Consider the following 25,867-nt stretch of genomic DNA (forward strand, 5'->3'; position numbering starts at 1 on the left):
GAAACAAAATTAAACAATAAATTGGGCCCGAATTTGCAGTGGTAATAACGGCGAAGTAACAAGTGTTTATTACCCATTGAAACTGACCGCAACTTCAGGATGCAGCACATACGCAGCTAAGCGCGGAAATCCTAAAGCTGCAGTCAGTCAGTCATTGGCTGCACTGTGACTCCCCTCCCGCCAAAGACAGTAATCATTGTAATCAGTATTACTGATGAAAACTTGAGCTATTCCACAGTAATATAGCCATTAAATATCCCATTAAATGCTAGGCTTTGTTGGTTTAGGTGTAACTGGGATTTTAACAGCATATTGGCTGCTAAACAAATGTTATGACCCTAAAAAATTAATTTTAATTTTGTGGAATGTCAAATTTCCCCATTATGATAAAAATTATTATGAAGCTTTTTAAAAATGTTCTTTTTTTCATGGTATGTCAGGGTCTACCTTATCCCCATGTGAGAGCCCCAATCTTTGTTTTGCAATACATTTTTTTAAAGTCTGGATAAAAGCAGCTTCTCATTTCCTGGTTCCCTGTCTGAGAGAGTTCTGCAATGTGATTGGCTGCTTAAGAAGATAAGAAATAGGAGCAGGAGTCGGCTCTACGGCCCCTCGAGCCTGCTCCACAATTCAAAAAGATCATGGCTGATCATCGATCTCAACACCACTTTTCCGCCTGATCTCGATATCCCTTGTGTTATGTCTTCAGATGCTCTGATAATGACTCCACGAGACAATGTGTTGTACTTGAACTGTAGTGACCTTAGTCCATTTAATGTAACTCCAGAGAGAGGATCACACCTGGTGGCCTGCCTTTTATACTAGGCCTGGCACACCTGTACAGGTAACCTACAAGTCTCCCACTGCAGTGCCCTCTGGTGGCACAGCTTGTAATAGTACAAGCAGTAACCATGTAGGATACATGACATCACTCTCCCCCAAGTCCTGAGTGCAAATCGCCTTTGCATTGACTGTGTCTGGGCTTAGCTTGATCTGGTTGACCCTTGGAGGGTCGTTTCCATCTTGAGTGAATAGGTGGTGTTTCGTTGGCAGTAGAGGTGTTGGTGGCTTCTGTTTGTGCGTTCATTCTCTCCCCCCCCCCCACATATTGATTGTGCCGTTGGCTCATTACATTCATATACATTCAAGTCCAAAAAAAACATTTCATTTACAGTATTACATTCGTGGTACTGTAGTGAGGCAAGTACATTTGAATGGTGAGGTACATACTTGGAGTATACTTGGAGAGTCAGTGCTGGGGTCAGCACCGGTGCGTAAGGACAAACTAGTTCCAGAACTGCTGGATGGTCCAGGTAATCTGGTGGTGGCGCGGTGCCCAGTGCTGGCAGTGGGAACCCGGTTGGCTGAAGTTGTCTGCTCTCGGGGCTTTTGCCGTTGCTCCTAGCATTGGGCAGGTTCACAGATGCCTGTGACCTCCCTGTCCTCTCCTTGCGCCCCGGGTCGCTGCTGCTCCCTGAGGAGCAGTCATCTAGCAGTGCACAGGGAACTGTGACTCGCTTGCCTGGGCATTATTTGGTTTAGGATCCTGGCTGGTCCCAGTCCCATTTGGGAGAACCGTTGCAGGTGATCCTTCGTTCCCGGGTGTGGCCTTGGTGGTGATAGGGTCTGGGGGCTGCGCGTTAGCACGGTTTGCTCTTTCAGCTCGTGGATAGGGTCCGGGGGCTGCGAATTAGCGTGGTTTGCTCTTTCAGGCTCGTGGCGGTTGGTGCCATCGGGTGCCTGAGAGGTGGAGCCGATCGGGGGCAGGGTATTGATACCGTTGCCGTTGCCCTCCTGAGAGCGCTTGCTCTGCAGCTTGTATATACTAGCTGCTTGTGGCCACCCTCCGTGGTGCATCACTCTGGTCCCAGGGACGCAGGCTACAGTATTGGGTAACTCGCTGGACCTGTGTGCTCCCGATGGGTGTTTGCTCACTGCATTGACTGTATGTAGTTGAAATCCTACATCGCACAACGTTTCATTACTTATTGTAAATAACCTGTAGCTACGATCGTAGTCGCGTGATGTTTCTTTGCTTACTGTATGTACACAACTCTGATCATCAATTACACATTTTGTCTCTAACTCACAGTTGCTATTACATTGATTGAGAATGTGGAACTGTCCCTTTAAGTGTGGTGAGTTGCAGGCCTCCTTTAAGAGAGCATTGCTATCTTTACCCCAATCCTCTTCTCTGTTTGGTGCCACGTGTTGCTCCATCAGCGCTGCACTTCGTGGTCTGGCCGCCGCCATCTTTTTCTTCAGCGCCTCACCTCGTGGTTTGGGCGCCATCTTTCCTCCATCCACGATGTCGACTGCTGTGATCCTCTTCTCCTCGGGTTCTGCCACCGAAGCTGGGAAGTCGCCTCTGGATCCGATTTTCTTCCTCCGGAGTCCTGCCACTGGAGCTCGGGAGGTGCGTTCGGGTTGTCTCAGCTGGATTATCTCCACGTAGTCGTGCTGAGCAGTCTGTGCCTCAGGTGCTGTGCTGGCCTGCTCTCTGGTGCCGGATCCAATCTCAGGTGAAGGCTTGTTTTGCCTCTGAGCGCGGAGTATGTCGATAACTGGAGGGATGAAATCTTCCCAGCTCCAATGGATCTTCTCCATCCACCTTCTTCCAAGTAGCGTTGATCAATCACTTGCAACAATCCACAGGAGTAACTTGTGCACCGCGCCATCATGGAGTACCTTTACATTCGCACTACCAATGACTGGGATAAGTTCATAGCTGTAGGTGCGCAGCTTTGCCTGAATCGGGACCAACTTGGGTCGTTCAGCCTGATTGTCCCATAGCCTCTCAAAGGCTTCTTGATTCATTACTGACTGGCTCGCCCCCGTATCCACCTCCATGAAGACTGGAATGCCATTTATCTCGACTTCCATCCTCAACGGAGAACATTCGATGGTGCAGGTAAACATGCTATATACCTCATCGTGGGGCTGAGCTGCCTCTCTGACTATCGCTTCATAATCCGCGCTGAATTCATGGCCATCTGCAGACTCTTCATCAACACAGTGAGTCATATTTCTTTTACACATTTGCTGGAGGTGGCCCTTTGTGCTGCAGCCTTTACACACATAGTCTTTAAAGTGGCACTGGTGAGTCCTGTGATTCCCTCCACAACGCCAGCATGGAGCTACTTGATTAGCTTCCCTCAGCGGACTCAGTTAAGGGACTCGGGGGCCTGTTCTCTCTCCCGAGAAGATTCACGTTCTGCAGTCCAGCCTCTAAAAGGCGCCATTCTGTGCACAGTACTTGCCGGGTTTGAGTCCTGAGGATGAGTCATCCGCCAAGATCGAGGTCATGAATGCTTGGTTCACAGAGATGGTCTTCTGCAGTGTGACATTGGTATCCACAGATAGTAGCTTATGAAGAAGGTCCTCATGGCCGATTCGATGACAAAGATGTCCCGCAGCGCTTCAATGAGATGGTCGCCAAAATCAAGCTGTGCCGCCAGTCTCCTGAGGTCTGCAACATATTTTGCGATTTCCTGGCCTTCGGGCCGTTGGTGTGTATAAAACCGGTGTCTGGCTGTGAGGATGCTCTCTTTGGGCTTGAGTTGTTCTTGGATCAGCGTTACAAGCTCCTCGTACGTCTTGGTGGTTGTCTTCGCTGGTGCCAGCAAGTCCCTGATGAGGCCATAGACAGTCGGTCCACAACTGGTTAGCAGGATAGCTCTGCGCTTATCAGTCAGTGTGGCTGGAATGTCACCTGCCAGGTCGTTTGCTGTGAAGAAATGGTCGAGCCTCTCCACAAAGGCGTCCCAATCATCCCCATCAGCGAACTGCTGCAAAGTACCAAAGTTAGTCATTTTCGCGTGAAGGTCTATAATCTCGTCGCCAATTGTTATGTCTTCAGATGCTCTGATAATGACTCCACGAGACAATGTGTTGCACTTGAACTGTAGTGACCATAATCCATTTAATGTAACTCCAGAGTAAGGATCACACATGGTGGGTTGCCTTTTATACTAGGCCTGGCACACCTGTACAGGTAACCTACAAGTCTCCCACTGCAGTGTCCTCTGGTGGCACACCTTGTAATAGTACAAGCAGCAACCATGTAAGATACATGACATCTTGATTCCCCTCGACTCCAAAAATGTATCTATCTAAGTTTTGAATATAGTCAGAGACTCAGCAGCCACAGCTCTCTGGGACAGAGAATTCCAAAGATTCACAGCCCTCGAGTGAAGAAATTCCTCCTCATCTCTGTCTTAAATGGCCTTCCCCTTATGCTGAGACTGTGCCCCCTAGTTCTAGACACTCCAGCGAGGGGAAGCAACCTCTCTGCATCTACCCTGACAATCCCCTTCAGAATCTTGTATATTTCAATGAAATCTCTCTTTCTTCTAAACTCCAGAGAATATAGGCCCATTCTGCACACTCTCTCATCCCAGGAATCAATCTAGTGAACCTCCGTTGTACCGCCTCCAAGGAAAGTATATCCTTCCATAGATAAGGAGACCAAGTGGCCGAAATTCAGCCTCCCAATAAGGCCTGTTACCGCTGGAAAGCAGCGGCCAAGTGGCGGTGTTGAATGGCCACCGATTTGTAGTCAAATAGCCGTCGCTCGCGAAATTCTCCCCGGTGCTTTTTCTGGCGGACCCCACTTCCACCCCGCTGCTGTCGACCACTCCTAAGTGCATCATCAAAGCGCGCACTGCCGATGTCCTGTCCCGCAAGCAAAATGCAACGTAGAAAATCTTCTAGCTGCCGCTCGGTGCCCCCGGCAGTGTTTTCTGTCAGTGGACTATGTTTGCAGTGTGTGTAAAATGGCAGTGCAGCCTCCATTAAAGGGGGGAGGGGGGGGGGGCGCACTGCCGTGGCCACCATCTTATTTTTTTGTCAGCCGACTGCCAGGTCGGCCCGTCATTATGCCCCCAGGTTTGGCCGGGCCACAAACAGGCAGCCTGGCACCCCCCTCTTGGGGGCCAGGCTGCTGGCCCAGCCGAAACCCTCCCAGGTGGCCCAGTGGACCTAACTTAAAAAGATGCAGAGCTCAGTGGCCCTCCCCTTTAACAGAAGGGGAGAGGTGTTGTGATGCACCAGCGAGATGACGTCACCAGCCCGGCGCTGATGACTGACAGCGGCTGAGACTTCGTCCTGCCTCCACTTCTGCCCCCATTATGACAGTATCTCCATTCCTGCCCCCAATTCCGCCCCCATTATGACTGACTTCCGCCCTGCTCGAAAAAAAATGACAAAGAGCTGAATTTCGCAAGATGGGTCTTTGCATCCATTGCGGCAGCCAAAACACAAGAAAAACAATAGGAGCGACCCGGTTCCGGCGGAGGTTAATTTTGGCCCCCAAAACTGTGTACAGTGCTCCAGGTGTGGTCTCACCAAGGCCCTGTACAATTGTAGCAAGACTTCCTTCTTATACTCCAACCCCCTTGCAATAAAGGACAACCAACCATTTGCCTATCTTATTGCTTGCTATACCTGCATGCTCGCTTTCAGTAGTTCTTGTACAAGGACACCCAAATCTCTCTGAACACCAACACTTAAAAAATATTCCGTTTTTCTATTCTTTCTACCAAAGTGAATAACCTCACATTTCCCTGCATTATTTTCCATCTGCCACCTTACTGCCCACTCACTTATTCTATCTATATCTCTTTGCAGACACTTTGTATTCTCCTCACAGCTTACTGTCTCACCTAGCTTTGTATCATCAGCAAACTTAGATACATTACATTCTTAGACATCTTATTGATATCACAGCAGATCGCACTCGGAAATCCCCACTATAGAGTGCATTTACGCCTCGAAAAAGACAAACTTCTCGCCACAGAGATCACGCGAGAATGCAAAGAAACTGAGAGAGAGCAAAAACTCAATGCAAAGAATGCAATATAGATCCACAAATGAGCTCTCCAAAACCACTGCAAAAGGTCTGGCAATGTAACTTTGCCAGTAGTTCCAGTGGCTGTACACCAGCAGGACTGTGCTCTGTTCCCAGTTTTAAAAGCGCACAACACTAGCGTTATGGCAATGATAAAACACATTGGAACACCTGAGACAGCAGGGACACACCTTCAAAACCATAACATTAAACGCACTCAGGAGGCTAGCATAATGGATCAGTGCCAGTTCCTGTTTCCTCAGCGCAGGCCCAGTGGAAACTCCAGGGCAAGCACAAATCGGGTATACATCCTCAGCTGCCAGTTTTCCAGCATCTTTACTGCCAGCACACAGGAGCAGAATTTCAGACCCTATGTGAATGAACAGCAATCTACTAACCATGCAAAGTATGATCTTAGATGATTCACTCGGAACAGAAAGATCTACACTCAATGCTTATCCTACCATCAAATATAGCAGTGAAATGAAATTAAAACTGCAGTACCCCAAATCCACAACCTTGTTTAACAGAAAAAAAAGAAAACTAACAACACGGAAAATTAAAACCATTGTATAAACTTATATGCTCAGAAATAATGGGACTGAAGATCATCATGCAGAAGAGGTAATCAGGGAGCTTAATGGGTTTCCTTATGTTAATGTTTCTTTATCACAATATGAAAAGCTGCATCCTTTTTTTTCTCGTCTTTTTTGACCAACCATTGTGAATCCCTACCAGGTAAGTACATTTGAATTTCATGCTCTGTGTATTATCTCTCTCTCTCTTGTAAATAAGGATTGGATATAAGCCTGAAAATGACTGTGAGCACTTTCATTGTATGAATGGCTAACATGTTCTGTCAAATACATTTCTTCTCCAATTTAACTTTTATTAATGGGTTAACACCCTGAGAGAGGAATTTAATACCATTCATATAATTCCATTAGTAATTTCCAAGCAATAGTCACTGCCTTGAAGGTGACTTGTTATGGTTTATCCTTTCAATTAAAATTGAGTAACATTCCAACATTTTGGAAGGGTGTATTAATGAATAAGAAACATGAGCCATGCTTCCGATAAACATGTCTTCAATATGTGGTGCATACAGCTCATTACACATTCTCTACAGCCATATATCCCTAGATTTCTTCCGATCTGTATACCTTCATTTCTTAAACAGACAACGTGAAATGGAATATATTTTTTTAAATTTTATTCGCTCCTGGGATGTGGGCATCGCTGACAAGGCCAGCATTTATTGCCCATCCCTAATTGCAATTAAGAAGGTGGTGTGAGCCACCTTCTTGAACTGCTGCAGTCCGTGTGGTGAATATGATGAAGCTAATTCAATCAATATATTTATCACAAAATATGGACTGAAATGTATCTAACTGTACGACAAGGGATACCACCCCAAAAGATAAATAATTTTGAATACATTTTACATTGAACACTTTTCTGTTCACAGGATGGATTGTGATTGTTATTTAATAGATATTAATTGGCCAGATTATCAATTTTACTTTTACATCTTACTAGATGGTTAAGTCTAGCTTCACCTCACAATGCTTCATGTTATACCTGATCTGGGACTGGTCAAAGCTGACAACAATGGAAATGTTCCATTTTTCCATCACTAATGTTCTGAACTTTGCAAAGCACAAAATTCATCAATAAATATTATTTGTTATTCTGTCTCCCCTGGTGTATACAGGGGCGGTGACTTCCACCCCAGGCAAGTTTTGGATGGACAAATAGCTTTACGAGTTAGAAATTCACCTGCCACTCCAGAAATGAAGCCTTGCCTACTTTAACTCCTAGACCTCAGTTAAATCCCGCTGGCCAACTTCCCATCCGTTCCAGGCGGAAAGTCCGCAGGAAGCGGTAGATTTAATAAATGTTTACTCTGAAAGAACAATAAATAGCTATATTTTTATTGTTTGATACTATGTGCCCAAATCTAAATCATATTCTCTGATAAAAATCCTCTAAGCAGTGTGGTCACGCAATCATCTGCACGGTCCTGCGCAGGCTGTTCACCATCTTTTATATTGTAGATATCACGCATGCGCAAAAATTTGAATGGGCCACACATTTGGGGAGGCAAACCTTCCAGGAGGCAGTGCAGCTTACGGGGCACATTGTCTGTGGGTATGTGATTCTCCAAATGTCCTTCCCTCGAATCGTAAGTTTACAGCACATTAAGGAGGCCATTCAGCTCATTATACCGGTGCCAGCTCTACGCCATTCACAACTCCTTTGATAATGAAACAGCCCATGCCACCCTACAGCAGAATTTGGGCCACATCCAGATTAGAGCTGACAAGTAGCAGGAATATTCACACCACTTAAGTGCCAAATCCTAACCATCTCCAACAAGGAAAAACTCACCCGCCTCTTCCTAACCCACCAACGTTGCCCAATCCCCATCATCAACATCTTGGGGGTCACTAGTCACCAGAAGCTTAACTCAGCCATCCATATAAACACCAGGGTAACAGAAGCAGGGCAGAGGTACTCTGAAATGAGTGGCTCACTTCCTGATCCTTAAAGCCTCTTCACCATCTGCAAGGTTCAGGTCAACAGTGTGATGGAATAATAACCTGGATTAGCGCAGCCACAATAACAGTCAAGGAGCTCAACACCATCCAGTTTGCAGCAGCCTACTTGATCGGTAGTCCTGTCACTGAGCTCAGTATTCATTCCCTCCACCATCAGCACACTATGGTTCTAATATATACCATCTGCAGGATGCTCTGCAGCAATTCACCAAGCTTACTTCAACAGCACCTGCCAGTCCCACAACCTCTACCACTGGGAAGGATAAAAGCGGCAAAATCTTGGGAACCTGACTTGGACATATATCACCATTGCTGCATCATTACTGGGTCAAAATCCTCAAATTCCCTACCCAAGATCATAATGCGAATACCATCACCATAAGTTCTGCAGCAGTTAAGAAGGCAGCCATCACTTTCTTAGGGCAACAAGCAATAGACAATAAATGTAGCCTTGTCAGCATTTCCTATGTAAAACATGATCAAAAAAATTAAATTGGTGACAGAACCATCAACTTCTTTGGCTTTACTCTTTTGAACGCACTCCCTAAACTTTTCCGAATTTGCACAATTTTTCTCGACCTTTAAAAACCTCGTCAAACTCTACCCCCTTTGACCTGCCTTTCAGTCATCCCTCAAACTCTGCCTTCCTGACTTGGCATCCACTTTAATTATGCCTATCTTTGTGAAATATCTTGGGACATTTTTTGTGTAAAAGGTCCTGTACAAAAATGTAAGTTATTTGCTGTTATTCGTACCTACTAGTGTCTGGTCAGATGCTTTAGGGAAACGGCTCTCTTCATCAAGCAGAGACAACAAACCCATTGGTTTCTGAAGAAACATGTCCAGTATTGGTCGATTATCCTGATATTCCACAAGTGTGGCATCAATTCCCTCATTTTGGTATTCAATCTACAAGTGATCATAAGCATAACTTTATGAACTAGAAATATAAAATAACCATGACCATGAACAGCTTCTTTTAAAATTGACAAATCACCTTTCCTTTAAACATACTATTCACATGCAGAAGATAGAGTATCATAGTCAGGTAAAAATAACACTGAAACAACCCTTACTTAATTATGCTAGATAACATTTTCTATAAAGGGTAATGAATTCAGATTATTAATTATCTTACTTGTGCAAATTCAAAATGTCACTATGCAACACAGCATATTCTATTTCTATCACTTGTATTGTTTATAAATGTAACATTACTCATTCAATAAGTAATAGCTACAACATTCAAATTAAGCAGTGTTAAAAAAAATTTCAGTACAAAAATAAGCTTTGATTTAGATCTGGGAATCTGTATCAATGATGATCTACTTGTTTCAAGAAAGAATGCTAATTAGAATGCTAATACACTACTTTTATTATACCCAGGTTTTTCTGAACTAATAGATACTTCTAAATGATTCAAACTTACTAAATAACTGAATGTCAAACCGAAGGTATAAAAAAAAAAGTAAGCCACCTATATAAATAAACTCTTGGGAGAAATTTTCTTGCCACTCCTGGCCCACTTGCACTTAAAAATGGGGCAGTGGCATGACCAAAATCAATGCAGGAAAAGCTGGATTGAGCTTTGGGAGACATTTTTATGGGAAGTTGTAATGGGTTTTACACCTGAAAGACATTCAAATGAATGCATTTGCTTTGTAGGTTCTGTACACATGTTGCCTGCTGCTCTAAAGTCCTGCTTTTTATTCCCAACGACAACACCCTTCCGCTTTAAAGGTGCTGCTGGAAGCTCTTCACAGTCGGCTGCCTCGCCCAGCTATCTGCCACCAGATTGGCGAGCTGCTAACTGAGAAGCCTGTTTTATGCTGGTGGGGAACCAACTGCTTTATAATTAGCACATCGGACCAAAATCGATCGAGTCCCACACTGACTCCTCTGGGCAGGTGCCACATACACCCAAATAACGCAAAAATGATAATCACCCCCATGTGTGCATCCATATTGCATGGGAAATTAATCCACAATGTATGGAAAATGAATGTCATATTTCAAAGTGTAACATATGCAGAATGTATGTCACACTTGCAGTGAAATTTGTACTTTGAAATGTTGCCATTGTTTAATAGTTACAGAATTTGTAATGTATAACAATGGTTAGAGTGGCTGCATTCATATCTGTGGATGATGTCACAAAGGGGCTGCATGTTAATGAGAAAAAGGAAGGACCAAGGACAGATCCTTGCGGGACTCCAGAAGTAATGGTGTGAGCTTGGGAAGAGAAGCCAAAGCTGCAGATGCTCTGGCTAACATAGAAACATAAAACATAGTAAATAGGTGCAGGAGTAGGCCATTCGGCCCTTCAAGCCTGCACCACCATTCAATAAGATCAGGCTGATCATTCACCTCAGTACCCCTTTCCTGCTTTCTCTCCATATCCCTTGATCCCCTTAGCCATAAGGGCCATATCTAACTCCCTCTTGAATATATCTAATGAACTGGCATCAACAACTCTCTGCGGCAGGGAATTCCACAGGTTCACAACTGTCTGAGTGAAGAAGTTTCTTCTCATCTCAGTCCTAAATGCCTTACCTCTTATCCTTAGATTGTGACCCCTGGTTCTGGACTTCCCCAACATCGGGAACATAATTCCTGCATCTAACCTGACCAATCTCGTTGGATTGTTATATGTTGCTATGAGATTCCCTCTCATTCTTCTAAACTCCAGTGAATACAGGCCCAGTCAATCCAGTTCCTCCTCATATGTCAGTCCTGCCATCCCAGGAATCAGTGTGGTCAACCTTCGCTGCACTCCCTCAATAGCAAGAATGTCCTTTCTCAGATTAGGAGAACAAAACTGAACACAATATTCCAGGTGAGGTCTCACCAAGGCCCTATACAACTGCAGTAAGAGTTCCCTGCTCCTAAACTCAAATACCCTAGCTATGAAGGCCAACATGCCATTTGCCTTGTTCACCGCTTACCTGCTTGCCAACTTTCAATGACTGATGTACCATGACATCCAGGTCTCGTTGCACCTCCCCTTTTCCTAATCTGCCGCCATTCAGATAATATTCTGCCTTCCTGTTTTTGCCACCGAAGTGGATAACCTCACATTTATCCACATTATACTGCATCTGCCATGCATTTGCCCATTCACCTAACCTATCCAAGTCACTCTGCAGCCTCATAGCATCCTCCTCACAGCTCACACTGCCAACCAGTTTAGTGTCATCTGCAAACGTGGAACTATTACACTCAATTCCTTCATCTAAATCATTAATGTATATTGTACATAGCTGGGGTCCCAGCACTAAGCCCTGCGGCACCCCACTAGTCACTGCCTGCCATTCTGAAAAGGGCCCGTTTATCCCGACTCTCTGCTTCCTGTCTGCCAACCAGTTCTCTATCCACGTCAATACATTACCCCCAATACCATGTGATTTAATTTTGCACAAAAATCTCTTGTGTGGAACATTGTCAAAGACCTTTTGAAAGTCCAAATACACCACATCCACTGGTTCTCCCTTGTCCACTCTACTAGTTACATCCTCAAAAAATTCTAGATTTGTCAAGCATGATAAATCCATGCTGACTTGGACCGATCCTGTCACTGCTTTCCAAATGCGCTGCTATTTCATCTTAAATAATTGATTCCAACATTTCCCCAGTACCGATGTCAGGCTAATCGGTTTATAATTCCCTGTTTTCTCTCTCCCTCCTTTTTTAAAAAGTGGTGTTATATTCGTTACCCTCCAGTCCCTAGGAACTGATCCAGAGTCTATAGACTGTTGGAAAATGATCACCATTTCATCCACTATTTCTCGAGCCACTTCCTTAAATACTCTGGGATGTAGACTATCATGCCCTGAGGATTTATCAGTCTTCAATCCCATCAATTTCCCTAACACAACTTCCTGACTAATAAGGATTTCCTTCAGTTCCTCCTTCTCGCTAGATTCTCTGTCCCCTAGTATTTCCGGAAGGTTATTCGTATCTTCCTTCGTGAAGACAGAACCAATGTATTTGTTCAATTGGTCTGCCATTTCTCTGTTCCCCATTATAAATGCACCTGATTCAGACTGCAAGGAACCTACGTTTGTCTTCACCAATCTCTTTTTCTTCACATATCTATAGAAGCTTTTGCAGTCAGTTTTTATGTTCCCAACAAACTTCCTCTCATACTCTATTTTCCCTCTCCTAATTAAACACTTTGTCCTCCTCTGCTGGATTCTAAATTTCTCCCAGTCTTCAGGTTTGCTGCTTTTTCTGGCCAATTTATATGCCCTTTCCTTGGATTTAACATTATCCTTAATTTTCCTTGTTAGCCACGGTTGAACCACCTTCCCCATTTTATTTTTACTCCAGACAGGGATGTACAATTGTTGAAGTTCAACCATGTGATATTTAAATGTCTGCCATTGCCTATCCACCGTCAACCCTTTAAGTATCATTCGCCTGTCTATTCTAGCCAATTCACGTCTCATACCATCGAAGTTACCTTTCCTTAAGTTCAGGACCCTAGTCTCTGAATTAACTGTGTCACTCTCCATCTTAATAAAGAATTCTACCATATTATGGTCACTCTTCCTCAAGGGGCCTCGCACAACAAGATTGCTAATTCGTCCTTTCTCATTACACATCACCCAGTCTAGGATGGCCAGCCCTCTCGTTGGTTCCTCGACATAATACACTCCCTAATACACTCCAGGAAATCCTCCTCCACTGTACTGTTACCAGCTTGTTTAGCGCATTCTATATGTAGATTAAAGTCGCCCATGATAACTGCTGTACCTTTATTGCACGCATCCCTATTTTCTTGTTTGATGCTGTCCACAACCTCACTACTATTGTTTGGTGGTCTGTACACAACTCCCACTATCGTTTTCTGCCCTTTGGTATTCTGCAGCTCTACCAATACAGATTCCACATCATCCAAGCTAATGTCCTTCCTTACTATTGCATTAATTACCTCTTTAACCAGCAACGCCACCCCACCTCCTTTTCCTTTCTGTCTATCCTTCCTGAATGTTGAATACCCCTGGATGTTGAGTTCACAGCCTTGGTCACCCTGGCGCCATGTCTCCGTAATCCTAATTATATCATACTCGTTAATAGCTGCCTGTGCAGTTAATTCATCAACCTTATTCCAAATACTCCTCGCGTTGAGGCACAGAGCCTTCAGGTTTGTCTTTTTAACACACTTTGTTCCTTTAGAATTTTGCTGTAATGTGGCCCTTTTTGATTTTTGCCTTAGGTTTCTCTGCCCTCCACTTTTACTTTTCTTCTTTCTATCTTTTGCTTCTGCCCCCATTCTACTTCCCTCTGTCTCAGATAGGTTCCCATCCCCCTGCCATATTAGTTTAACCCCTCCCCAACAGCACTAACCAACACTCCCCCGAGGACATTGGTTCCGGTTCTGCCCAGGTGCAGACTATCCGGTTTGTACTGGTCCCACCTCCCCCAGAACCTGTTCCAATGTCCCAGGAATTTGAATCCCTCCCTCCTGCACCACTCCACAAGCCACGTATTCATCTTAGCTATCCTGCTATTTATACTCTGACTAGCTACGATTGAATAGGTAAGAGTGGGACCAGGTGAGGGCAATCGCACTGAGCAGAACAATGGAGGAAAGGCATTAGAGAAAGATGGTGTCATCTCTGCAGTTAAATGCTGCAGAGATGTCGTGGCATGTGATCACTGTAACAGGACAATGCAAGTCTGTACCAGTTTCTTAGTCAGCTGTTATAACGCTCATCAACCCCCTCCCCGAATGTTCCACCTTTACAGGAGCATAAGGTGATGGCTGCTTGGAGACAAGGGCTACCCCTTGCACTCTTGGCTGATGACACCCTCTGCTACCCCACCACACATGAATAACTCAGGTACAATCAGAGCCATTGGATCACCAGAAAATATCATTGAGGACACTCTTTGGCTACTGAAGCAACATTTCAGGTGCCTGGACAGGTCTGGGGGCTCCTTATAATATGCCCCACATATAGGAAGTATCCTTTTCATATAATGAGGAAAATAAAGGGATAAAAGCTCTTTGCACTGCTTGAGAGATTTTGTACCATCTTGTAATTGTGTCTACCTGTTCAAGAGCAAAGATGTGTTGGTTGAAGTAAAATTGGATCTGTTCATTGGCAATATTGATGCATAGTTGCTCAAAGGAGTTCTTCTTGAAGTTCTCAAACCCAAAGATGTCCAGAATCCCAACATTCATTCCACTTTCAGTATCGCTAATGAAAATTCAATGTCAAACAATTATAAAGCAAAACCTAAAAAGAACGTTATCCAGCAAAGATCTTTATCATGGTTAGCAAGGTACATTGGACAATAGTAGCTAAAGTTATGGGCTCAAGTTTCCTCGGTCATTTGCACCGTCTTTTTGGTGCACGCTGTTTTTTTTGGCATATTTGTTTTCCCCAAGTTTCCCCTGCGATCTGCGCCAGCATAACTGACTTAGTTATGATTTTTCTTTACGTCACAGGGGGCATTCCCTCGTGTCTGCGCCGTTTTAAATTTTTTTTCGCAGTTTCTCCAACATTTTTTCCTCTTAGGTCGGTGTATCTGGCCACTCCCGAAAAACCTTCTGGGCACCTAAGAAAACCAGCGCACATTGACAAATCGGCGCTGAAAGATGCCATTGTTTTTAAATCGAAGATTTTGGAGGGAGTCAAAATCAATAATTAAGTTCAACTTTTTTAACCTGTCAACGTAGTAAATGTAAATTTGTTGAATTTCAGATGTTTTCTCATTTTTGTAATCACTCACACACCATCGCCGAACGTCTTGAAGCAGGGCTGGAGGGTCGTAGCTTTGGCCGGCAGAATCGCGGTGGGGGTGGGGGGGAGGAGAGCGCGAGCGAGGTGCCGATCGGAAGCCTCCTGAAGACTGCAATGAGTTTGGGGGGGGTGGCGGGGGGAGGGGGGGCGGGTGGAGAGAGAAGGGGAGAAGTCACAAGACTGCAATTAGTTAAGGGGGGGTAAGGAGAAGTCACAAGACTGCAATTAGTTAAGGGGGGGGTAAGGAGAAGTCACAAGACTGCAATTAGTTAAGGGGGGGGTAAGGAGAAGTCACAAGACTGCAATTAGTAAAATGGGGGTGGGGGGGGAAGAGAAGAGAAGTCACAAGATCTTGGGTGTGGTCCATCCATACAGACCGTAGGGGGAGAGAGAACTGTGAACCTGTCCTGTCTGCTTTCCTGCCGTCTTGAGCTTCTTTCAATGGTAAAGTTTAAGTATGGGGGCAATACCGACAATGCCAAACCTTGTGCGAGCCTTCTGCATCATGGTGCTATGTAGGAGACATTTGATTCAACGTCATCGCATCAGGAAAATCAGAGCCCGTAGGGTGCTAGGCGGGAGGCCTTACCCACCTCGGGTATATCGAGACAGCCGTTCGTACCTCCATCTGAGTGATGCAGACTGTGTCAGAAGGCTGCGTTTCTGCAAAAAAGTTGTAACTGAGATCTGGGAGTTGGTCAACGCAGACCTGCAACCTAGAAGCATCAGGAGGACTGCTTTGTCAGTTGAAGTGAAGGTTACAGCTGCACTTTCATTCTACGCATCTGAATTATTCCAGGCCACAACTGGGGATGTGTGCGCCATTTCTCAACATGCAACACATTTCTCAACATGCATTCGCCAGGTGACGGCTGCATATGCACAGAGGAATGACTTCATAAAGTTCCCCGTGACCGCCCAGGCAATGCGTGAAAGGGCTGTGGGCTTCTCCAAGATTGCTGGCTTCCCAAAGGTACAGGACTGCATTGATTGTACCTACATCGTCTTGCGAGCACCTTTGGAGGATTCAGAGATGTACAGGAACAGAAAAGGCTTCCACTCCATTAATGTACAGCTTTTGCGTGACGACATGCATCATATCATGTCAGTCGATGTCATCATTGTTATGTCTCAAATAAAGCAATGTAACTGAGTACTGTGGACTTGAGTAAGTGTGACCTTAGTCTCTTATTCTGACTCCAAAGTGCTCGCACAGCATGGGAGGCCTGCTTAAAAGCAGTGCTCCCAAGGGATGCTGGGATCCCTCTGGTGCTTCCGCTGGTGGCGGTAGAATGCTGGTTAAAAGATGTTGCATACATAACAATCATCATCATAGGCAGTCCCTCGGAATCGAGGAAGACTTGCTTCCATTCTTAGAATGAATCCTTAGGCGGCTGAACAATCCAATACAAGAGCCACAGTCTCTGCCACAGATGGGACAGAGAGCCGTTGAGGGTAAGGGAGGGTGGGACCGGTTTGCCGCCCGTTCCTTCCACTGCCTGCGCTTGTTTTCTGCAGGCACTCGGCGATGAGACTCGAGGCACTCAGCACCTCCCCAGATGTACTTTCTCCACTCAGGGCGGTCTTTGGCCAGGGACTTCCAGGTGTCGGTGGGGATGCCACACTTTATCAGGGAGGCTTTGATGGTGTCCTTGTAACGTTTTCTCTGTCCACCCTTGGCTCGTTTGCCATCAAGGAGTTCCGAGTAGAGCGTTTGTTTTGGGAGTCTCGTGTCTGGCATGCAGACAATGTGGCCAGCCCAGCGGAGTTGATCAAGTGTGGTCAGTGCTTCAATGCTGGGGATATTGGCCTGTTCGAGGATGCTAATTGTTGGGGCATCTGTCCTCCCAGGGGATTTGTAGGAACTTGCGAAGGGATCATTGATGGTATTTCTCCAGCGACTTGAGGTATCTACTGTATATGGTCCATGCCTCTGAGACATACAGGAGGGCGGGTATTACTACAACCCTGTAGATCATGAGCTTGGTGGTAGATTTGAGGGCCTAGTCTTTGAACACTCTTTTCTTCAAGCGGCCGAAGGCTGCACTGTCGCACTGGAGATAGTGTTGAATCTCCTCATCAATGTCTGCTTTTGTTGATAAGAGGCTCGCGAGGTATGGGAAATGGTCCACTTTGTCCAGGGCCTTGCCGTGGATCTTGATGACGGGGGGCAGTGCTGTGCGGCGAGGACAGGCTGGTGGAGGACCTTTGTCTTATGGACGTTTTGCGTAAGGCCCATGCTTTCATATGTCTCAGTAAATACGTCAACTGAATCTGCGCAGACGCGGGTGTCGTCCGCATACGTAGAAACATAGAAACATAGAAACTAGGTGCAGGATCGCCCATTTGGCCCTTTGAGCCTGCATCACCATTCAATAAAATCATGGCTGATCATTCACCTCAGTACCCCTTTCTCTCCATACCCCTTGATCCCTTTAGCCGTATGTAGGTTCCTTGCAGTCAGATTCAGGTGAATTTATAATTGGGAACAAAGAAATGGCAGACCAATTGAACAAATACTTCGGTTCAGTCTTCACGAAGCAAGACACAAATAACGTTCCGGAAGTACGAGGGGACCGAGTGAATAAAGGCCCAGTCGATCCAATCTCTCCTCATATGTCAGTCTGGTGAACCTTTTGCTGCACTCCCTCAATAGCAAGAATGCCTTCCTCAGATTAGAAGACCAAAACTGAACACAATATTCCAGGTGAGGCCTCGCCAAGGCCCTGTACAACTGCAGTAAGACCTCCCTGCTCCTATACTCAAAACCTCTAGCTATGAAGGCCAACATACCATTTGCCTTCTTCACTGCCTGCTGTACGCGCATGACAACTTTAAATGACTGATGTACCGTGACACCCAGGTCTCGTTGCACTTCCCCCTTTTCCTAATCTGCCGTCATTCAGATAATATTCTGCCTTCGTGTTTTTGCTCCTAAAGTGGATAACCTCACATTTATCTACATTATACTGCATCTGCCATGCATTTTCCCACTCACCTAACCTGTCCAAGTCACTCTGCAGCCTCTTAGCGTCCTCCTCGCAGCTCACACCGCCACCCAGTTTAGTGTCATCTGCAAACTTGGAGATATTACACTCAATTCCTTCATCCAAATCATTAATGTATATTGTAAATAGCTGGCGTCCCAGCACTGAGCCCTGCGGCACCCCATTAGTCATTGCCTGCCGTTCTGAAAAGGACCCGTTTATCCCGACTCTCTGCTTCCTGTCTGCCAACCAGTTCTCTATCCTCCTCGGTACATTACCCCCAATACCATGTGCTTTCATTTTGCACACCAATCTCTTGTGTGGGACCTTGTCAAAAGCCTTTTGAAAGTCCAAATACACCACATCCACTGGTTCTCCCTTGTCCACTCTGCGAGTTACATCCTCAAAAATTCCAGAAGATTTGTCAAGCATGATTTCCCTTTCATAAATCCATGTTGACGTGGACCTGTCCTGTCACTGTTTTCCAAATGCATTGTTATTTAATCTTTAATAATTGATTCCAACATTTTCCCCACTGCTGATGTCAGGCTAACCGGTCAAAAATTACTTGTTTTCTCTCTCCCTCCTTTTGTAAAAAGTGGTGTTACATTAGCTACCCTCCAGTCCATCGGAACTGATCCAGAGTCTATAGACTGTTGGAAAATGATCACCAATGCATCCACTATTTCTGGGGCCACTTCCTTAAGTACTCTGGGATGCAGACTATCAGACCCCGGGGGTTTATTGGCCTTCAATCCCATCAATTTCCCCAACACAATTTCCCACCTAATAAGGATATCCTTCAGTTCCTCCTTCTCACTACACGCTCGGTCCCCTCGTACTTCCGGAACGTTATTTGTGTCTTGCTTCGTGAAGACTGAACCGAAGTATTTGTTCAATTGGTCTGCCATTTCTTTGTTCCCAATTATAAATTCACCTGAATCTGACTGCAAGGAACCTACATTTGTCTTCACTAATCTTTTTCTCTTCACATATCAATAGAAGCTTTTGCAGTCAGTTTTTATGTTCCCAGCAAGCTTCCTCTCATGCTCTATTTTCCCCCTCCTAATTAAACCTTTTTCTGCCTCTGATGAATTCTAAATTTCTCCCAGTCCTCATTTTGCTGCTTTTTCTGGCCAATTTATAAGGCTCTTCCTTGGATTTAACACTATCCTTAATTTCCCTTGTTAGCCATGGTTGAGCCACCTGGAGTTTTATTTTTACTCCAGACAGGGATGTACAATTGTTGAAGTTCATCCATGTGATCTTTAAATGTTTGCCATTGCCTATCCACCGTCGCCCCTTTAAGTATAATTCGCCAGTCTATTCTAGCCAATTCACTTCTCATACCATCGAAGTTACCTTTCCTTAAGTTCAGGATCCTAGTCTCTGAATTAAGTGTGTCACTCTCCATCTTAATAAAGAATTCTACCATATTATGGTTACTCTTCCCCAAGGGGCCTCGCACAATGAGATTGCTAATTAGTCCTTTCTCATTACACATCTATGATGGCCAGCCCAACCCTCCAGTTGGTTCCTCGACATATTGGTCCAGAAAACCATCCCTAATACACTCCAGGAAATCCTCCTCCACCATATTGCTACCAGTTTGGTTAGCCCAATCTATATGTAGATTAAAGTCGCCCATGATAACTGCTGTACCTTTATTGCATGCATCCCTAATTTCTTGTTTGATGCTGTCCCCAACCTCACTACTACTGTTTGGTGGTCTGTACACAACTCCCACTACTGTTTTCTGCCCCTTGGTATTCTGCAGCTCCACCCATACAGATTCCACATCATCCAAGCTAATGTCCTTCTTTTACTATTGCATTAATTTCCTCTTTAACCAGCAACGCTACCCCACCTCCTTTTCCTTTCTGTCTATCCTTCCTGAATGTTGAATACCCTTGGATGTTGAGTTCCCAGCCTTGGTCACCCTGGAGCCATGTCTCCGTGATGCCAATTATATCATATTCATTAATTGCTGCCTGTGCAGTTAATTTGTCCACCTTATTATGAATACTCCTCGCATTGAGGCACAGAGCCTTCAGGCTTGTCTTTTTAACACACTTTGTCCCTTTAGAATTTTGCTGCAATGTGGCCCTTTTTGATTTTTGCCTTGGGTTTCTCTGCCCTCCACTTTTACTTTTCTTCTTTCTATCTTTTGCTTCTACCCCCATTCTACTTCCCTCTGTCTCCCTGCATAGGTTCCCATCCCCCTGCCATGTTAGTTTAACCCCTCCCCAACAGCATTAGCAAACACCCCCTCCTAGGACATTGGTTCCGGTCCTGCCCAGGTGCAGACCGTCCGGTTTGTACTAGTCCCACCTCCGCCAGAACCGGTTCCAATGTCCCAGGAATTTGAATCCCTCCCTTCTGCACCACTCCTCAAGCCACATATTCATCTGAGCTATCCTGCAATTCCTACTTTGACTAGCACATGGCACTGGTAGAAATCCTGAGATTACTACCTTTGAGGTCCTACTTTTTAGATTTAACTCCTAGCTCCCTAAATTCACCTTGTAGGACCTCATCCCATATTTTACCTATATCGTTAATACCTATGTGCACCACGATGACTGGCTGTTCACCCTCCCCCTCCAAAATGTCCTGCAGCCGCTCCAAGACATCCTTGACCCTTGCATGAGGGAGGCAACAAACCATCCTGGAGTCACGATTGCGGCCGCAGAAACGTCTATCTATTCCCCTTTCAATCGAATCCCCTACCACTATAGCTCTCCCACTCTTTTTCCTGCCCTCATGTGCAACAGAGCCACCCAAGGTGCCTTGGAATTGGCTGCTGCTGCCCTGCCCTGATGAGTCATCCCCCCCCAACAATACCCAAAGCGATGTATCTGTTTTGGAGGGGGATGACCGCAGGGAACCTCTGCACTACCTTCCTTCCACTGCTCTTCCTGTTGGTCATTCATTCCCTATCTGTCTGTGTAACCTTTACCTGCGATAAGACCAACTCACTAAACGTGCTATTTGCGGCATCCTCAGCATCGCGCATGCTCCAGAGTGAATCCACCCACAGCTCTAGTGCCACAATGTGGTGTCAGGAGCTGCAGCAGAGTACACTTCCCGCATATGTAGTCGTCAGGGACACTGGTAGCGACCCTGAGTTCCCACATAGCACAAGAGGAGCATGACACGTGTCCGAGCTCTCCTGCCATTACTTAACCCTTAGATTAACTTAATTTGTCCTGTAGCTCGACAACAGAGGTTGGGATGGTTTTGGACCTGGCCTGAAGGCGGCAAAGGTTAAACAGCTTCCCACTGGTTCTGTAGTTTCGTTTCACTCCGAGGCGCTTGTTGACTGAGGTGGAGCATGGCAGCAAGGAAGATCGAGAAGAGGGTTAAGGCAATGACACAGCCCTGTTTGACCCTGGTCCAGATGTGGATTGGGTCTGTAATAGATCCGTTGGTAAGTTTCACGGCCTGTATGCCGTCGTGGAGCAGGCAAAGGATGTTGACGAACTTTTGGGAGCATCCGAAATAGATGAGGATGCTCCATAGACCCTCGCGGTTGACAGTGTCAAAGTCCTTTGTAAGGTCGAAGACGGCCATGTATAAGGACTGACACTGCTCCCTGCAGTTTCCTGCAGCTGTCATGCTGCAAAGATCATGTCCGTTGTGCCCCGTAGGGGACGAATTCCGCACTGTGACTCCGGGAGGAGATCCTCAGCTACAGGGAGAAGTCAGTTGAGGAGATCTCTAGCGACAACTTTCCTTGTGGCTGATAGCAGGGAGATTCCCCTGTAGTTGCCGCAGTTGGACTTGTCCCCTTTTTTAAAGATGGTCATGATCGCTGCATCTCTGAGATCTCCCAGCATGCTCTCCTCCCTCCAGATGAGAGAGATGAGGTCATGTATCCTCTCCTTCCAGCGGGCCCAGACAGCCTTAGTGTCCTTGATGAGTGTTTCCTGGTTCTTGGCCAGCAGTGGAGTTTGGACCGTAGGTGGCCTTGACTGCGATGAAGAATCCTCGCACATCATAGCTGTCGGCCAGTTCTTGTATCTCCTGCGCTTTCTCCATCCACCGCCTGTTCTTTTGGTCCCAGGTTTTTTGTTGGACCTCAGCCTTGAGCCGCCTGTAATGTTGCTTTGCTGCTCCCGAGTTGGGTTGTTGCTTAAGGCTCAGAAATGCCCTGTGTTTGCGATCTCTTAGCTCTTGGATCTCCTGATCATTCTCATCAAACCAGTCCTGGTGTTTTCTGGTTGAATGACCAAGTGTCTCTTCGCAGACACTGGTTATGGAGGCCTGGAGGGCAAACCAACCGCTGTGGGCATTCTGCATCTCAGGGTCATCAAGGCACGCCAGGTTAGCTGTGAGGTGCTGGCTGTATGGGGCTCTCTTAGCAGGGTTTTTAAGTGCCCCGGCATTGACTTTTTTGCGGCACTGCTTCTGCTGTCCCCTCCGCTTTGGGGCTATGTTGATGTTGATGATGGATTGGATTAGGCGGTGGTCCGTTCAGCAGTTGTCAGCTCCTGTCATGGCGCAGGTGATATGCACATCATTGCGATCCCTGGCTCAGACGATGACATAGTCGAGCAGGTGCCAGTGTTTGGGGCGAGGGTGTTGCCAGGATGCCTTGTATTTGTCCCTCTGGTGGAACAGTGTGTGTTGGTGATGAGAAGTTCATGTTCTTGACATTTTGTCAGTAGGGTACTGCTGGAGTTGGCTTTCCCTGCCCCCTCTCTGCCAATCACGCTTCTTCAGAGGGCTGTGCCTTTGCCGACCCTGGCGTTGAAGTCACCTAGGAGGATCAGTTTGTCGCCCGCGGAGACACGGGACAGGGATTTTTCGAGGTTGGAGTAAAAACCCTCTTTGGTCTCATCCGTTGCATCGAGTGTTGGGGCATACATACTGATGACTGTGGCGCATTGGTTCCAGGATCGGGTGAGTCGAAGACGTTCGTTCACCCCACGGGGGAGTCTCTGAGGCGGTCGACCAGCTCGTTTTTGATGGCGAAGCCAAAGCCGACTCTGTGAATGCGGCGTTCTTCCTCTGGTTTCCCTTTCCAGAAAAAGGTATAACCTCCACCTTGTTCCTTGAGCTGGCCTTCCCCTGCCCGCCGGGTCTCGCTTAGAGTGTCTAAGTTCCCGGGCAACTATGGTGGTGCAGCGTTCCGGCCTGTCACTTTTGGAGTTGTCCATGAGGGTCCTGACGTTCCAGGTCCCGAACTTCATGTTAATGGAGTGGAAGATGCCTGTGCTTGAGTTCTTTTAACGTGAGGTGGTCGTTGCACGCCGGCCACCACACGAGCTTCGCTGAGCTAGGTCTTGATCCAGTGGCAAGGGGGTTCCAAGACGACTGGAGACCAGGCACTGCTGTATGGGCCTAGTTGCCCGACGGCGAGATGTTGGCCGCAAGCTTGGCGCTGAGTCGATGTAAGATACCCTGATGCATTCATCCTACGCGACAGCGTTATATCTGCCATGTTTCAGCAGCAGCAGCCAGAAGGGCAAAGGCTGGCTGCTGAGAGACAAAGGGTACAGCCTCGCCACCTGGTTCATGACACCCCAACGCGTAACCCGGACGGAAGCTGACCGTGAATACAACATGTCGCACATTGCAATGCACAGCATCATAGAGAGGACTATTGGTATCTTGAAACAGCATTTCCGATGCCTGAACCATTCCGGTGGTTACTTGTTGTACTCCCCTGAGATTGTCGGTCAGTTCACTGTTGTGTGCTGCATGCTGCATAACTTAGCCAGCATGAGGCAGCAGTATCTGGTAGTAGAAGACCTACCTGCGGTGAGAGTGGCTGATGATAATGACGTGGAAGATGCAGATGACGAGCAGGAGGAGGACAACGAGGATGAAGAAGCCATGCAAGTGCCCGAGGCTGGAGCATGAGCCCCTTTAATGATTGCTCAAGCCTTGCGCCAGCAGCTCATCAGTGAACGCTTTACTGATGCCTGAGGGCTCAGCGACAATCTATTCCACATGGACCATGTTTACTGTCTGGACCTGTTCCATAATGTTGTGTTGAGGTAACGGAACATGATTCAGTTTTAATGTAAAATATATTTTATTGAAAAGTTTAACAAACAGTGCTTTTGTACTTAACTTAACTTTAATAAAATTATTCTTGTATCAAACTTTACTTTACGATCACTCTTTAAGAGCACTTAAAAACTTTAAGATCAGTTACAAACTTTTAAACTTGTACATTTACATAACTTACAAAACATTTTTAATTTGAGAACAGTTACAACAGTAACAACAATAATAACATCATCAGCAAAAAAATGCTCCACCCACCCACCCATCCTCTACCTTTTTCTAAGACCGCCCGCTACACTTGGTCTTGGATTCTCCATCACCCCTGCCCGGTGGTGCAGTGTTTCTGGGCTTTGTACCAAGCTTATTCTTTCTAAGATCTCGGGTAATACGCACCTGTTGAGGGCTGTGGCAGTGGGGGGGGGGCGCGCATCAGGCGGCAAGTTGGAGGGCCCAGGCGGCATGTTGGAGGGCCCAGCTTAGCGCTCTTCAGAGGCTGGTGTGGGGATTGGAGTGGCAGTGGCAGTTGATTCTGTCAATGGGCGCGGGGTCTGGGCGTGTTCCTTTACTGCAGCAGCTAACTCTAACATGCCGTCCTTCATGTGCCCTGACAGTATCTCAACGACCTGCAACATTCCCTCCCTCATGGTCAGTGACAGTGTTTGCACTATCTCTGACATTCCCTCCCTCATGGCCACTATTCCCTCACTGATGGTCCCGGATATCGTTTCCAGTTCTTGTGTCATTGCTGTTACTTCTCCCGACAGTCCCACTCTCTCATCACTCACCCCACTGATGGCATCCAAGAGTGATCAGGTAAGGTCAATGCTCTCTGCACTCAATGACATCATCTGAACCACATCTGTTAGATCATGTATTTCAGGAGAGTGCGGTCGAGCTCTCCTTCCCCTCCTCCCCATGGATGTGGCTCACACCCCACCACTGGGACCCACAGCCTGGGATGGAGGGGCCCTGAGTGTGCCTCACTGCACCCCACCACCACTGGGCCCCGCAACCTCGGAAGGTGGGGCCCTGGGAGTGCCTCACTGCACCCCACCACTGGGATCTGCAACATCAGAAGGTGGGGCCCTGGGTGTGCCTCGCTGCACCTCACCACTGGGACCTGCAACCTTGGAAGATGTGCCCCTGGGAGTGCCTCACTGCACCCCACCACTGGGACCTGCAACATCGGAAGGTGGGGCCCTGGGTGTGCCTCGCTGCACCTCACCACTGGGACCCGCAACCTCGGAAGGTGTAAAACCATGGAATGTCCCAACAGCACTCAAACCAATAGTCATGGAAGGGGCTGTCACCTCAATGAGCGGCACCTTCTCCAAAGTCAGTACAACAGTGGGAGCTTCCTCCAGCTCCATCCCCTCCCCCTCAGCTCTATGTTCTTGGTCTGGAGGGTTGGATTGGAAGATGTTCTCTTCAGGCTCGTCCGCATCTGAATCTTCTTTTGCATCGTCAGGGTTGACCTCAAGTGCTGCAAAATATAACAGAACACAGACAAATGGTTAGCAGCAGAGGAGGGGGCAGAGTGGGTGGCATAGCGCAGGCCAGGCAGCAGGCTGATTTGAAGGACCACGATGAATGACAGCACATTACATCAACCGAAGCGTAGCTGACGGAGATATCCTCAGGAACCAAAGCATAGCTAGCCCGCGCAGTACCTAACATTTAGCAAAGCCAAACTGTGGAATT

At 46.6% G+C, this 25,867-nt stretch overlaps 1 protein-coding gene across 1 annotated transcript in view; it reads right to left on the reverse strand.

The window, feature by feature from the left end:
• The window catches only part of myo3b (myosin IIIB), an 839,677-nt gene that overhangs the window by 564,677 nt on the left and 249,133 nt on the right, over window positions 1-25,867 (reverse strand). The window contains exons 18-19 of the mRNA XM_070874695.1: window positions 14,468-14,615; window positions 9,165-9,318 (exon numbers count right to left, since the gene is read on the reverse strand). Coding sequence (XP_070730796.1) covers window positions 9,165-9,318; window positions 14,468-14,615 — 302 coding nt within the window. The remainder of the gene's footprint in view (window positions 1-9,164; window positions 9,319-14,467; window positions 14,616-25,867) is intronic.

Source organism: Pristiophorus japonicus, chromosome 3, assembly GCF_044704955.1.
Source record: "Pristiophorus japonicus isolate sPriJap1 chromosome 3, sPriJap1.hap1, whole genome shotgun sequence".
Classification (NCBI taxonomy): domain Eukaryota; kingdom Metazoa; phylum Chordata; class Chondrichthyes; family Pristiophoridae; genus Pristiophorus; species Pristiophorus japonicus.